Source organism: Zea mays, chromosome 5 (assembly GCF_902167145.1).
Source record: "Zea mays cultivar B73 chromosome 5, Zm-B73-REFERENCE-NAM-5.0, whole genome shotgun sequence".
In the NCBI taxonomy this organism is placed as follows: Eukaryota; Viridiplantae; Streptophyta; class Magnoliopsida; order Poales; family Poaceae; genus Zea; species Zea mays.
In genome coordinates, this window is record NC_050100.1 from 13,903,649 (window position 1) to 13,918,730 (window position 15,082).

The 15,082-nt window shown below is 46.8% G+C and overlaps 2 protein-coding genes and 2 non-coding genes across 6 annotated transcripts; 3 read left to right on the forward strand and 1 right to left on the reverse strand.

The window, feature by feature from the left end:
• The first annotated feature begins 4,070 nt into the window (after positions 1-4,070).
• Positions 4,071-7,211, forward strand: LOC100282895 (p8MTCP1). Its single transcript, NM_001155801.1, has 4 exons — positions 4,071-4,180; positions 5,664-6,355; positions 6,447-6,616; positions 6,905-7,211. The coding sequence occupies exons 3-4, from the start codon at positions 6,449-6,451 to the stop codon at positions 7,178-7,180; spliced, it is 444 nt and encodes a 147-aa protein (NP_001149273.1). The 5' UTR covers positions 4,071-4,180; positions 5,664-6,355; positions 6,447-6,448; the 3' UTR covers positions 7,181-7,211.
• On the forward strand, positions 4,509-4,651 carry LOC111589476 (small nucleolar RNA snoR138). Its single transcript, XR_004849895.1, has one exon. It is a non-coding gene; the product is annotated as a small nucleolar RNA snoR138 (small nucleolar RNA).
• LOC111589460 (small nucleolar RNA U19) lies at positions 4,806-4,920 on the forward strand. The gene has a single exon (XR_004849879.1). It is a non-coding gene; the product is annotated as a small nucleolar RNA U19 (small nucleolar RNA).
• Positions 7,212-9,405: 2,194 nt separating the features above from the next.
• Positions 9,406-12,985, reverse strand: LOC100284196 (defense-related protein). 3 transcript variants are annotated; one of them, XM_008645553.4, is made up of 4 exons: positions 12,470-12,977; positions 10,555-10,878; positions 10,313-10,430; positions 9,630-9,913 (listed from the first exon to the last, which is right to left on the reverse strand). In XM_008645553.4, the coding sequence occupies exons 1-4, from the start codon at positions 12,848-12,850 to the stop codon at positions 9,744-9,746; spliced, it is 993 nt and encodes a 330-aa protein (XP_008643775.1). In that variant the 5' UTR covers positions 12,851-12,977; the 3' UTR covers positions 9,630-9,743. The 3 variants fall into 3 exon arrangements, with proteins under 3 accessions (XP_035823965.1, XP_008643775.1, NP_001357546.1); XM_035968072.1 differs by having other exon boundaries at positions 9,406-9,913; positions 10,313-10,878; positions 12,470-12,985; NM_001370617.1 differs by lacking the exon at positions 9,630-9,913 and having other exon boundaries at positions 10,149-10,430; positions 12,470-12,961.
• Positions 12,986-15,082: the final 2,097 nt, after the last annotated feature.

Consider the following 15,082-nt stretch of genomic DNA (forward strand, 5'->3'; position numbering starts at 1 on the left):
GGGTGTTGCCCTGCAGCAGCACAGAAGAGCCTTGATATGGTATAATTAGCCACTTTTGAGCCCAATCCACTCTCATGGGACTAAAGGATTTAAGCCAATCCATGCCTACCACCATGTCGTAGTAGGGAAGGGGCAGGAATGAAACGTCCGAAGTAAAACTGCAGTTCTGAATCTGCCATTGTGCCTGCAACAATTTGTAATGACAAGTCACCATAGCCCCATTGGCCACTTGCACTTGCAGAGTAGATGCCATAGATGTCACCCCTTGCAAGTGTGGTCTAAGTTGATCATTCAAAAAGGTGTGTGAGCTGCCACTATCTATCAGAATAAGTAAGGGATGATTCTGAATGCTCCCATTTAATTTCAGAGTTTGTCGACCAGTCGACCCCGTCCATGCAGATTTGGAAATAGTCACGAACAACTGTTCTAGAGCAGGTTCAGGTGGAGATAAGTCAGATTCGGGTACTTCTTCATCCACCAATAATGACCAAACCTCCTCCATAGCATGAAGTTGAGCAGTGGCAACACATTTGTGACCGGGATTCCACTTTTCTGCACACTTGTCACAAAGACCCTTTGCTCGACGAAAACGTCGCAACGATTCCAGCTTATCAGAATGAGATGCAGATTGAGTTGAATCCTTGTTTGAAGTCCATTTAGTTGAAGCAGACAACTGCACACCAGTCTTGGGGCCAGCATGACTTGAATATGGTTCAGAACGGCGCCAACGTCTCGCCGTTGTGGCCTCCTCCTGCACCAACGCGAGAGAACAGGCAGTGTCCAAATTCGACGGGCGTTGCACCATAATAACAGCTTTAATATCATCACGCAAACCATCTATGAACCGCATTGTGTAATACAATGGGTCAGCATTTGCTTCATATGCAGACAAGTGATCAACAAGTATTGAAAATTGTTCTACATACTCAGCTACGATACCGGACTGATGTATGTGGAAAAGTTGACGAATTAAGGATTCATGCTGCTCTCTACCAAATCTATCATGAAGCTGGCGACAAAATTCAGACCACGACAACATACGCACCCTCTGACCAACAGACTGTAACCATGATGCAGCACGCCCAATAAAATGCATAGTAGCTACACGAATCCACATATATGGTTCCACGTCATACATATCAAAGTAATTTTCACAAAGCGTCTTCCACAACTGAGGATTGTCCCCGTCAAAGTGAGGGAAATTAACCCTCGGTAGGTTACCGTGCCCACAGCGAAACCCCTCGTGACCGCCATTCAGTTCAGTGTGACGAACAGAATCATCAAATGGATCAATACGAGGTGAATCGTGGTACGTACCCTTGACCGGGACATGGGTTTGAGCATGACCATGCCCAAACCCACGCGCCCGGTGACATGGTTCAGCGTGGTGGCCAAATGGCCCGTCAGCGGGTTGTTTCCCGGCAGATGGATGCTCGGACGCCAACCCGGAAGGAGTGAAGAGACCTGGCTTGGTCTGATCAGCGGCGATCGTCTCACGCTCCATGAACTTGGTGGCACGCTTGCTCTCGAGGAAGAGGTTCTCCAGACGCCTCTCCACTTCTGGGCGCCAAGTATCCACCTCGGAATGCCCCATCTTGAGTGAGATGAAGCGTGCCTCCGCTTGTTGCGCCATCGCGTCGATCCGTTGCTCAATCGCGCCGCAGCGATTCTCCAGCGTCGCAGCCATGCGCTCTTCCATCTGCGACAAGGCCTCTAGAACCTTCTGCATCGCGGAATCCATACCGGCGACCGCAGTGGATCGAGGGCGCCGACCGGGTATGGGATCCAGATTCTCTAGGATGAACTAGTCTGATACCACCTGTTAGCACCACGGAACACAGAAGACAGTAAGGGAAGGAGGAAGGGCAACTTGGAGCAGAAGAAGAAGAATAGGGTACGCAACGTGGCGGCTGTTCTTTGTTATTTCGTTCATATCCTCAGCAGCCTAGCACATAGTCTATATATGTCACTCCTGAACTGGACTGCCACAATACGGCTTACACGGCCCACTGCGGCCCAACCACATTTAAGTTTGGCTTCCTGGTCCTCAGCACGCGAGGTTGCATCGTCTCCTGATGTGTTGCTGCTATCTCCAGGTCTTGATTCCCACTTGCTGCCAGCTTCTTCTTGTCTTCCGACGACGCTCTGCTGACAGTCACCGCCCGACAGACTTGTGGGCCCGCTTCGCCAGAACCTTCGTCTCCCTCCCGTAACGAACTAGGGCACAACACAAACTTGTACTTGTGTAGCCGGGGTGTGTTTACTGGCCGACCGCACCCGCCTTGGACTCGTCCACTGCCCCTATATAAACGGTCGCCCCCCGCCCTCGATCAATCAGAGTTTAGGAGCCCCTGCTACCTGTTGTCGTGTGGCGCCGTCGCAATGAGCTCGACGCCGCACGCCATCGTAATTCAGCCACACCTACGCTTTTGCCTTGCTTTCGGTAGGAGGTTTGAGGGTTTCGCCGTCGTACGTGGGAGCTGCTGGATGTTTCGTTAGGTGAGGGAATCTACTGGAGGCAGGCACTGCGTGCCGAGGATCACCGTTGCATCCCAAGCCACCGTTCGACGTCGCCGACTCTCGCCCTCAATTTAGTTACCGACGAGGACCCCTTGACTGTTTCGTTTGCTTCTCACTCGTACCTAGGCACGAGTAGCGCTTTAGATCGGTTTTGGGGCACTCGGATTGCTCGCCGGTGTTCAGAGATTACCACAGAGTCACGCTGTGCTGAGCGCGAGGCTCGACGCTGCATGATCATTGATCAGACCTTGTCCGTGTTGTCTTCATTGACCACAGCTTCGCATACCACCATTTGGATTGGAGAAATAGAGCGCAAGGTCGTCGGTTCGCGTGTGCTAGCGAGCTGTCAGGGCGGAGCTCTATTTCTGCCACCATGACGCGTTGGTAGAGAAAGGAGCGGCATCAGTTGATCAGGATTAAATCCCGCGTACCCCTTCAGCACATTAAATCAAAGCCGTCAGATCTAATCTAGACGTTTGTGATTCGATAATAGCGTGTCGGTTTAGTATTTAAATCTGGACCGTTGATCTCTAGATGATCGCCTTAGGTCGTGTACCAGTTAGTGTAGTTGGGTGAACTTTATTAAAGAGCCCCTATAAAATTTAGGAATTAACCTGCAATCACGTGATATTTAGAAAGTCATGTAGCTAGGTCATGTTCTTAACATATTAGACCCGATGGATTTTAGAATCGGAAGTACACATTAAAGGTATGATTCTATACTTAGTACATTAGTTTTTGTGTACTAACACATTTGTCTAAGTGCTAGAATGAGAAAAAAGACAAAAGGAAAAAGAGTTGGCTGTGTACAGCCAACTGCTGTTCAGTCTGGGTGCACCGGACTGTCCGGTGAGCCTACAGTCGGCCGCGCAATCTGCGCGTGACGCGTGGCCGGGCCAACGGTCTGATGGGGGCACCGGAGTGTCCGGTGTGCACCAGACAGTGTCCGGTGCGCCAACGGCTCCAAATCTTCAACGGTCGGCTGCGCCAAAATAGGAAAGCAATCAGCACCGGGCAGTGTCCGGTGGTGCACCGGACTGTCCGGTGCACCACCCGACAGAAGGCAAGGATAACCTTCCTGGATTGCTCTCAATGGCTCCTAGCTGCCTTGGGGCTATAAAAGGGACCCCTAGGCGCATAGAGGAGTACACCAAGCATACTATAAGCATTCTTGATCATTCACACTCCGTCTCTGCTCACTCGATTGACTTTCTTAGTGATTTGAGCTCCGTTCTTGTGGCGAATCTTGTGCTATTCATTTGAGCTCAAGTCTTGGCTGTGTGTGCGTATTGCTGTGGATTTGTGTGTGTTGCTTCCCTCCCCTACTCTAGTGCTTTCACTTTGATCCTTATTGTAAGAGCGAGAGACTCCAAGTTGTGGAGTAAATGAAACTGAACCCTAAACCCTAAACCCTCTAAAAATGACTAAAATGCAAAATAGACGGCGCATACATAACTAGGAGTAAAATGTCCGAAAAAAAATCGGCTCGAGTCTCGAGACTCGAGTGCCCTCTCTGCCTATAAATCGAACCCTAACCCTTTTTCGTACCTGTTTGTGTCCTTAGGGTTTAGGGTTCTCTGCTCATTCGTTCGCCACCTCGCCCCAAGACGTCTCGCTAGGGTTTCGCCACAGCCGCCGCCATGCCTCGCCGCAAGCTTAGGTAACCTTCTCCTCTGGCGCCTCCTAGGGTTTTGTTTCGAGATTCGGTTGTTCCTTGCGTTGACGGGCCGGGGCTGGCTCCTCCTGGATCTGGGGCTCAGGCGCGTAGGCTTGGGCGTTAGTAGATTTGATTCAGTCGGTATGATGTCGTTAATCGTTTGTTTTAGTATGTGCAAATGATACTGGGGTTGTGGGGATAGGATTGCGCATGTTTGCCATGTTTAGTTGCAGAAATATCCGGATCTGTTTCTTGCGTTCAATGGGCTGGGTCTCTTCCTGTTTAGATAATTGTAAGAAATGGACGGGTGTTCATAATCGACAGAGATCCGATTGCTTCTCGAATAACCGATTGCAGATACTATCTGTTCGCAGGCGGTTCAGACAGGGGCATAGAACAAATCTGAATCCCCACGAGGGAAGGTTTATTTCCATTAATCCTTTCTCGTTAGGATTCGTATAGATTTACATATATACTACAGGTTGTCTTATGAGGTGTTTGGTATATTCTTGAAAGTTAATTCACCAGGGTAGTGGACTGAATCTTATGAATGTTGTATGTGTGTAGCTGTATTGTATTGTCCGTTTATAATGCCTCTTTGAGTAGCCATTACAGTCCCTGAGTACTGTCTTGGTTTAGTTAGGGGGCGCAAAGCACTGGACATCTGATGTCCACTCAGGCCTTTTGAGGGGGTACCTCACCTGTCTTACCAAGAAGTGCCCCCCAAGCAGCCTTAGACATACATCTACATAATCTCTGTTTGTAAGTGCCTCTTTGAGTAGCCATTACAGTCCCTGGGTACTGTCTTGGTTTAGTTAGGGGGCACAAAGCAATGGGCATCTGATGTCCACTCACCTTTTGAGGGGCACCTTATCTGTCTTACAAAGAAGTGCCCCTCAAGCAGCCCTAGACATATATCTACATTATCACTGTTTGATCTGTCCTCAATGCCACGTCTTTTCACTTAGTTTTTGGCACTCATATTTGCTTTATTGAGTTGCCACTGTAGTTGTATATACAATCTTGGTTTAGTTAGGAGGCACATGTGATCTTGAAAAAAACTGACATTGTAGTGTTATCATCTTTCCTGTTGAATGGTAGACATGTAATGCAAAACATTCAAAAGATTGCTTGTGTACTTGATTAGTATCAAGGTTTCAGGGAGCGATGACATTTCTTAATATATTTGGAGGACTCAACTTAGTTACTAACTGGACTACAAGTAACAAATAATGTGCCTCTTGTCTTTATTCATCCCTTCTTAGATTGATTCCTACAGTTAACTGCTATTTTCATCATTTTTGCTGGTGGAAGATGTGGTTGAGCTTGCTTTACAGTATTTTGGTTTTGTTAGCTTGTGTTGCATCTCTCTCTCTACATTTATTATGTGTTGATTTTTGAGTTAAAACTTTGTTTATGATAAACCATGTTGCTTTCTTTGGTTAATTTTTTTTGCTTAATGCTTATTCCCCCACTGTACTGTCAGGAAGGTCCGCGGCTCACGCCCGGCTCCACATGCTGCTCCAGTGAGGAACCCACCACAGCCTGGTAAAGTGATTCACGCAGACAATAAGTATCTTTAGAACTGACATTGGCATGGTAATCATGCCTCTTTTGACTCTGCAGTATTCTATTGTGGACATGTGTTTCAATTATGTAACTTTAGTTATATTTTTGTATAACTGTTTGCTCAGTTGTTGAGAATGTGTTCGGTTTGTTACTATAACAATGTTGATGACATAAATATACTGTTAAGTTTATATTGGAATTTGTGGTACAAGTCTGAAGTTGTTGATTGTGTTTGAAGCAGAGTCAATGGCATTTCGGTTTATATAGAGAATTACAGTTCCTTGTTTTTTGGTAGAACTGGAACCTGTTTCAGTTCTGTTCCTAATGCTTACACATGGGTTTGTGCTACAAGTATAGTATTAGTATTACAGAGCTCATTGTTTTGGAATCTTGATTGCTTTGGAATCAGAATCGTTTATGTTTAGCTCATATTAGTATTAGTATTACAGCTCATTGTGTTTATATAGGAGTTTTAATCTGTTCTATTTCTGTTCCTAAGTGTCTTCTGACTTTTCTTTTTGGCAGCGCGCTAGGCTCGTCCTCCAGCTCCTGTTCGTGATGGTGGTGGTGGCTCCATTCTTGGAGGAATTGGGTCCACCATTGCTTAAGGTAGTTTTCAAAGCTTGTTCTTTTTTGAATAACTTCAGCAACAAACATTATCATAATCCTTGAATTGATTTGAACGAACACATTGTTTTAGGTATGCCATTTGGTACGAGTAGTGCCATGGCACACAGGGCTGTTGATGCTGTAATGGGTCTCCGGACTGTTCGGCATGAGATTGTTATCTCAGAAGCTGCTGCTGCTGCCCCTCCTGCTCCAGTGATGAACGCTAATGCTTGCAGCATCCATTCTAAGGCTTTCCAAGATGTATGTCTGCTTGCCACCTTTATGCTGCCTTGTTTTCCCTCAATTTGATGCATGAAACATTTGGTTACTCACTTCTGTGATGTAGTAGTGAAGTTTTATGGTGTCTTTTTTTTTCCTTTACTGAACCTGCAAATTACTTAATCATCAAACCTTGGCCATCAATCAAGTTTTAATATTATGGGCATGATCCTACCGTTGGCTTTGTTGAGGTCATGTTAAGAATTGTTAACCTGCATTTTGTATACTCATTCGATGATGTGTTCTCACCGATTTTCTTGGTTGATGCAGTGTCTTAACAACTATGGCAGTGAGATCAGCAAGTGCCAGTTCTACCTTGACATGTTGAACGAGTGCCGCCGTGGTGTTGTCTGCCTGAGCTTTTGCTCCAATTGGGATTATTCATGGATTCTCTTTTCACTCCCATGTATCTCATTAATAAGACACCGTGAAACTTTTAACCCTCTCCACGAATGCACCATGGCATCACGGGTTCATCTTGTTGAATCTGTGGTTACGTTCTCTTTATCCTGTGTTGTTGGAACAGACTTCTGTCTCTTCTGGTGATCATAAATATTTAAATGAACCAGTTGTGTTGGAAAATGTTGTTTTCTTTTGTCTCTAGACTGGAAAGCGGAGTTCTCGTCAACACGGTTCTTTCAACTAGGGATGAAAGTGGTAATCCGAATTGTTAGTACAAATTTAATATTTTAAAATAGATATGTATAAAATTTTATGTTGATCTTTTTTATGTTATCAAGCACATTAGTATAAATTAGTATAAATATGAATAAAATATTACATAAAATGTTTTATGTATTATTTGGTCCCTACAACATAAATAGTTGAAAAAATTACTAAATTTGTTTTCGAATCTATATCGAAGTTTATATCTATTATTTAAGAAAAATATAGGATGAAAAGGTTTATCTTTTATGAATCTTTACAAGCTGGATCTTATAAACAAGAAAATAAATTTATATTGTAGATTTTATATCCTATTTATTCGCAATCAAAGAAAAGCGACTAAAAAACTGATTACCGAGTAAATACTGTTTCCAACCGTTTTCGTCCCTACTATCAACGCCTTCTCCCAACCGCAGTCGATCTGTCCGTCTGTATCAGGCGCAGCGGCACCCCTGCTGTTCGACTATCTAGACCATAGAATATTTTAGGTATACAATAATTTTAGTTCCACGCTAGAACATTTTAGTTAGAATAATAACAAGATTTGCTATTGATGTAGGACTCGCCCGTCACTGTCTAAAAAAGCATTCTGTCGGTCTTATTCTTTAGGCATCAGCGGGTGTACTATCTCATTTTTCCTATCATATTCCTCAGTACTCTGTTAAGTATAAATGGTCTATTTTACATGATGAACTAATAAAACTAATTAAGGATCCTAACTTTTTGTGAAGGTAATTTGGATCATTATGCATTACCATCCTACGTATACCTGCTGCAGCAGCATCTGCGTAAGCACAGCCTAGATATATGCTTCTGTGTGGACTGAAAGGAGACTTTGTTTATCAATTAGTATACTCCCAAAAAACTGATGACACCAATGATGCAAATAGGCTGGGAATAGTCTGTCTAATAGTTTGAGTGAATCATGTCACTGTGCGTCCTCTGCAGGCAGTTGTTGACATGAGCGCATCGTCACTGCTGAATCGCCATGGTCTGAAGGCAACAGATAAGGCATACTGGGCCTTGTGGTAGTTGTTTTACTGGGCCTTTTTGTATGATCTATAAAATTCACTGGGATCAACCCGGAGAGGAATGGCAGCAGATGCAGTCCCCAGGGTCCTCCGTCGCCGCCTGAGCACCCGGCACCCGCGCTGAACCGGAGAGGGACGCGCGGACGCCGTGCAGCTGGTGCGGAGGGGGCTGTGGCAGATGAGGATGAGACGCGTACGTGGCTGGGAAGGCCAGCAGGCCACCGGGTCTTCGTCCAGCCCGGCGCGAGTGGACAGGACTAGAGATGGCAACGGTTACAAACCCGCTGGGTTTTACCGTCCCAAACCCGTACCCGTGAAAAATATCTATGCCCATTAAAAAACCCGTACCCATGACGGGTTTGAGATTTTGCCCAAACCCGTACCCATCGGGTTAACGGGTACCCATGGGTTACCCGCGGGTTTCATCTCCAATATACCTGTTCTTCTCATAATCAATAAGTATCGTAATGATTAATGATATCATGATCCAAAATCTATGTAATGAACAACGAGTTCATGATTTGGTATAAAAATTATTAGTAGAGAGAATGAAATACAAATAATAAGTTGTATAATTAAGTGACCTTGCACTAAGTTATCCATCCATCACATATATAACGCTAGTAAAAACTATAATATCAAGCAAGCAACACTCTCACCGACTACTGATACATTCACCAATTGATAAAAAATATGAAGTAAATAAGGAATAACAAGTTTGTTGTTCGTTTATAAAATAAAATGACAATATGCACTAGGTTTGGTCGGGTTTAAAAAACCCACGGGTTCACGGGTTTGGGTACTATAGGAACAAACCCGTACCCATAAACCCATTGGGTACAGATTTATGCCCGTTAACAAACCCATGGGTATGAAAATTGACCCAAACCTATACCCTAATGGGGTAAAAACCCATCGGGTTTCGGATTTCGGGTACCCATTGCCATCTCTAGACAGGACAACCTCGGCCGGTCCTGTATGTAGGCCACCAGCATCGGCCAGTTGGTACATCCAGCCGGGGTCAGGTCACTTTTACTCGTCTCAATCAGACAATCACCGTCCACCAACGAACGCCAACGTTGTCACTTGTCAGGTCGGTTGAGACTTGTATTTTTTTTTGTCCTCCGTAAAAATCAGTTCCAACGACAGATACCCCGACGGTAAGCGGACAGCGCTGTCGTAGTCGTTTTGTTTGAGTCCACAAATGAGCCGAAGATGCAAGCAGCATATGCAACGTGTGTTACAAAGAAAAGAAGTGGATGCAAAGGCACTACGAGAATGAACTGGTGCCACGGAAAGATGGAACCAAACCAACGAACTATTTTTTCCCTCCTTTTTTTTATTAATGCTTCGGACGACGATAGCAGTTTCTGTACAACTCTTGATATATAAAAAACAAACAATATGACGGATTAACCTAGGCATCCAATGCCCCCCCAATTTCCTCCTGCTATAGCGCCACACCTTGCTGCTGCGACGACTGGAGCCTTCCCTTGAGGAAGCCCCTGCACACCTTGCTCCACAGCTCCTTGTCCGGCTGCCGCACGTCGAAGCTCGTCTTGGCCACTTCCACCTGGCAGTCCTGCCAACAACAAACAAAACAAGGACAGATATTTTTTTTTGTCCTCCGTAAAAATCAGCTCCAACGACAGATACCCCGACGGTAAGCGGACAGCGCTGTCGTAGTCGTTTAGTTTGAGTCCACAAATGAGCCGAAGATGAAAGCAGCATATGCAAGGTGTGTTAAAAAGAAAAGAAGTGGATGCAAAGGCACTACGAGAATGAACTGGTGCCACGGAAAGATGGAACCAAACCAACGAACAATTTTTTCCCTCCTTTTTTTTTATTAATGCTTCGGACGAAGATAGCAGTTTCTGTACAACTCTTGAGTTCTGAAGCACATATAATAAAAAACAAACAATATGACGGATTAACCTAGGCATCCAATGCCCCCCAATTTCCTCCTGCTATAGCGCCACACCTTGCTGCTGCGACGACTGGAGCCTTCCCTTGAGGAAGCCCCTGCACACCTTGCTCCACAGCTCCTTGTCCGGCTGCCGCACGTCGAAGCTCGTCTTGGCCACTTCCACCTGGCAGTCCTGCCAACAACAAACAAAACAAGGACAGATATTTTTTTTCCATGTCACAGACAGACAGACAGACAGACAGACAGAGAGACAAACGAACACTCGGCACGCTGTCGTTACTATTATGATTAATTACCAGTATGTGGTTGTGGCGGAGGAGGCGGTCGGCGATGCTCATGAGGACGTCCTTGCTGTACTCCGGGTGGCCCTGGACGCCCATGGCGCGGCCGCCGAGGCGGAACATCTCGACGCGGGTCTTGTCGGACCGCGCCAGCGCCTCGGCGCCGGGGGGCAGCTCCCACACCTCGTCCTGGTGGAACTCGATCACCGGCATGTGCACGGGCAGCTTCAGCGGCGCGAACAGCCGCGCCGCCGCCGCCGTCGGGTGGATGCAGCTCACCCCGATGTCCCAGCCCTTGGCCGACCGCCCCGTGCGCCCGCCCAGCGCCCGGCACAGGATCTGCGTGCCGCAATCAAACAGCTTCAGGAGTTAAGACGGAAGTGTAGTAGCCACAGGAGTTTAGAGGTACGTGTGCGTAACGTGGACGCGTGCAAGTCTGCCTGGCATCGGCGCCCCACCACCGACAGGGCCGATGGACGCAACTAAAACGTTTTCTTCGGGAACACGCCAAGTAATTGATTCATGTGCACACAGACTGTCCCCCTTCTGTTTGTAGTACGATATTGGGAACCTCCTAGGATTCCACTGCTAAACAATTGGTGTCTCCTGTTCCTGCGTACGAGTACGACGACGGAAGACTTCGCGGCCACAAGAGCAATCCAAATCCAAGGCTCTGGCTCTCGGACCACAGGGACAGCGACAGTGTAAGAGCTCTTTGAAGTTGCGAGTGTTATTAACATAGAACCAAGTAATAATTAGGAGAAGAGGTCAGTACGTCCTCACGCGTCGAGGCACGTCTCTGACAAAAGCGTGGTTCGCGCGGGCGATTGCGTGCGCTTGGGCTTGGGCGCTACCCGCACGCCCTTGGGCGTGATCTGATCCCCTGAGCTGCTGGGTTGGTACGCTAGTAGCATCGTCATCCCAAAAGCAATCTCGCTCGGCAGGCGAGATGCGTCACGCCATTTGCGTTCTTCGTCCTCCTCCTCCTTCCCGGGGGATTTGATTTTAAAATTTGCAGGCGCGGTTTACGCGCCACTTTGAGGCAAACAAACCGGCGAACCGGAATAGGGGAACCGCTCGCTCCTCTAAGCCAGGGCAGGGGCGCAGGGCTCTGTGACTGTGAGCCAAACGTCCGGCCACAGACGCAGCGGGCCGTAGGAGATCCTGCAGAACAGATACCCACTCCACTTGTCTGTGTGCCAACAACAACAGCAACCCAGCTGCCACGGCCACGTCACACCACGTGAATCAGCGATGTCAGCCTCGAGCCTTAACCCTTTGTTTGAGAGATGCTGCCGTGTCTTAAACCTAGATTAGCGTGGAGTTTGTAGTCACTAATCCATCCAATCAGTCCCGTGTCCGTCTGTTTGCTTCGACCCGAATCAAACCAGGGGCCTCTGCTTCTATGAACTGAACTGGCATGGACTGAAACAAAACAGCGTCATGGCAGAAGCAAGAGCTCTATATTGTGCGCTCTAAATGGAGATTGGTAAAACTCGTAGAATTGGGGGTTCGTTTCTTCCGTCAAACTCTAACTGTGGGCTTGATGCTAGCACTGAGTCACCTTTGTCATTCTCTGGGGAAAAAAAATAAGGCATCTTTCCGTCCCCATTGCTACTGCTCACCAATTAAGCAGCCAGTACCGTTTGTACTAGTCAAAATGCATCAAGAACGACCACGGGTCGCCGTAAAAAAAAAGAAAGAAAATAATAGAAAAGAAAAGGTGCGCCGGGTGGACGGGAAGGCGCTAGGCTAGAAGAGCGGCAGCCCCACCAGGTGGTGCCCGCAGCGTCCCGCGGTCCCGTGATTCACCAGCGACGACGGAGAAACCCAGCTACGCGCGGAAGGGACTAGACGAGAACCAACCGCACCGCACCTAAACCCAACCAAACAGCAAGTCGAACCAAACATGGACGGATGGGATGGGCACCTGGTGGCCGAAGCAGACGCCGAGGACGCGCTTGCCGGCGGCGTGGACGCGGCGGGTGAGGTCGACGAGCGCGAGGATCCAGGGCTCGTCGCCGTGCGCGTCGGCGCAGCTCCCGGAGATGACGAACCCGTCGAACCCGGCTGCCTCGGCGTCGGCGGGGAGCTCCCCGCGGACGGCGCTGTACACCCGCCACCTCTCGCCGTCCTCCTCCAGCAGCGCGCGGAAGACGGCGAAGTAGCCGCCGTACTTCTGCCGCACGTACTCCGAGTCCTCGCCGCACTGCAGCACCGCGTACGAGCCCGCCCGCGAGGGGGCGGCGGCGGCGGCGGCGGCGGCCTCCAGCGCGGCCGACGCGGCGTTGTCGAGCGGCCCCATTCCCATGGCTGGCGGCGTCGCGGCCAGGCAGGCGCGTCTCCGGCCCGGGAATGGAGGCGGGGGTTGGGCGTCGCTTGGCTTGGCTGACTCGCTTGCGGGGGGTGAGAGGTGGCGGGGAGGATGGGGGGAGAACGGCGAGGCGAGGCGAGGGCGATATTTAAAGTAAGCACGAGCGGTTTTCCCTCGGATTTTTTTTATTTTTTCGTCGCTGGTTTTCCATTTTGCTATTATAGTACTGTTTCTGTTTTTTTTTACTGGTACTGGGGCTGGCCGCTACCGGCCTACCGCTAACATTTGGTATGGACGTATGGCATGGCAACGGCCAGCAGGCGCGGGACGGGGGCTACCGGCGAGCGGCGGTTTTGCTCGGGTCCCCTTCACTGCTCGGGTCTTTGGCCGGGTCCTAGTAATGGGTACCCAAAATCGGGTATCCGATAGATAAAAATCCTATTAGAGCATGGATGTAGCGAATTTTAATATCTATGGATATTTTATTAGGTCATTTATTAAATTTCACTCGCTCATGCATACAATATACTTAACAAGCAAAGAAGACAAACGTGGACCCCTTAATCTCACCTTTAAAACATATATTGATAAAAGAGTTTTTTTTTCTAGACCGATCTTGTCAAATACTGTATCTACCTGCCTGATAAAAGATTCAAACAGGAAGAGCAAAAGCGTATATCAAATTAATTGACACGGGAGTCCATTTCTGTGCTCAGAGTAAGCGAGCCCTACAATTGCAAAAAAAAGGGGGGGGGGGGGGGTATGCATATGTAATATCTGATGTCATTTATATATAGTGCAACGATTCTCTTTCGTACCAAGTTGCAAGTCCTCATATCGAATCGTAAGTTATTCTGTTTTCCTGTGTACATATGAACATATCTATCTTTTAATACAAACAGCATTTTTTATAGTTTTTTCTAAGTACATATGAACATATATCTATCTTCTAATACAAACAACATATTTTTTGTATAGTTTTTGTTATGATCATATGTTTTCCCATGCTACCGTTTGTATTAAAACACGGAAACTAAACTACACTAATTTATTTTATTCATATTTCTTTCTTTAAAAAAATGTTTTTTATCGTTCCATCCTCTCTATTTCAAACCGTAAGCTGTTCTGGCTTTTTTTTTCTAAATGCGTATTTTAGTTATATTTCTAGATATAATTAGAGTGTACATAAACACATAAAAACCCACTTACTAAAATCACAACAACTTACAGCAATTTAAAACCGTGAGATTGCCGAGCAGGGCGAGAACCGACTGTTAGACATGCTCACATGCATGTCTGGGGCATTGTTTGATTTTATTTGCCCGAGAAATTGCTCTGTTTTCATTCGTAGAATTTGTACTAGTATTTTCTTACCGAGGCTGGCTGGGCATACGTGCACGCGCGCGATCGTGCAGCGACATGCACATGCAATGCAATCACCGCGTGACGGAGTACCGAGGCGAGGTCGTCGACCACGTGCCGTATGGGCCGCTGGCACGTGACACCACCGATTCGGATCCTTATTTATTCATTCATTTGTCAGTCCCCACGCATTGTATTTAAAAATTCAGAAACGTAAGCCCACTTTTACGCAAAAACAACTTTACTGTCCGAAACGCCTTGTGCAACTAGCTAGGCTAGGAGGCTAACTCATTAGTAAAATGTTGTGTTTTCCACCCTTCCTTTGTACTAATTTTATAGACTATTAGCCCGGACGAGCTGGCTAGGCCAGACAGGGAAATTATATTTTACTTTGACGCCTCATCTGGATCATTGGAATTGAATTCCATTCTAACAATATTAATTTAGGTATATATCAATTAAGCTAATCCGGTTTTATGCAAAATATATTTATATACTATTATTAGCAAGATGTCGGAGATATTTATGTGCTACATTTTTACTATAAAGGAGTGAAACGAAGAGTGTCATGTAAATTACAGACTAGAAACGAATTCTACTAATGCATAAAATCATTTCACACACTCCACCCCATGAATTTGAGATAGCCTTATATCTGAACTTTGGAAAGTGGTGGAATGTCAAATTCCAAACTAAATAAGTTATTTTATTGAGTGAATTCCAATTCCTCTAAAATGAAGGGATCCAAATGCCCCGTGACTGGAATTTGGAGACGAAGCGCGCGCAGAATATTCGGGTCAAATAGAATCAGCTACATACTATGTGCATTAGGGCTCACATAAATAATCCATATCTTGAGGAGTATCA

Bases quoted from the DNA above. Each gene is read 5' to 3' on its own strand.
- LOC100282895 (NM_001155801.1), top strand. From the start codon at position 6,449: ATGCCATTTGGTACGAGTAGTGCCATGGCACACAGGGCTGTTGATGCT. The intron at 6,617-6,904 runs GTATGTCTGCTT...TGGTTGATGCAG, and splicing joins ATTCTAAGGCTTTCCAAGAT to TGTCTTAACAACTATGGCAG.
- LOC100284196 (XM_035968072.1), bottom strand. From the start codon at position 12,850: ATGGGAATGGGGCCGCTCGACAACGCCGCGTCGGCCGCGCTGGAGGCC. The intron at 10,879-12,469 runs GTGCCCATCCCA...TGCGGCACGCAG, and splicing joins GCGTCTGCTTCGGCCACCAG to ATCCTGTGCCGGGCGCTGGG. The intron at 9,914-10,312 runs GTGTGGCGCTAT...TGTTGTTGGCAG, and splicing joins CCAGTCGTCGCAGCAGCAAG to GACTGCCAGGTGGAAGTGGC.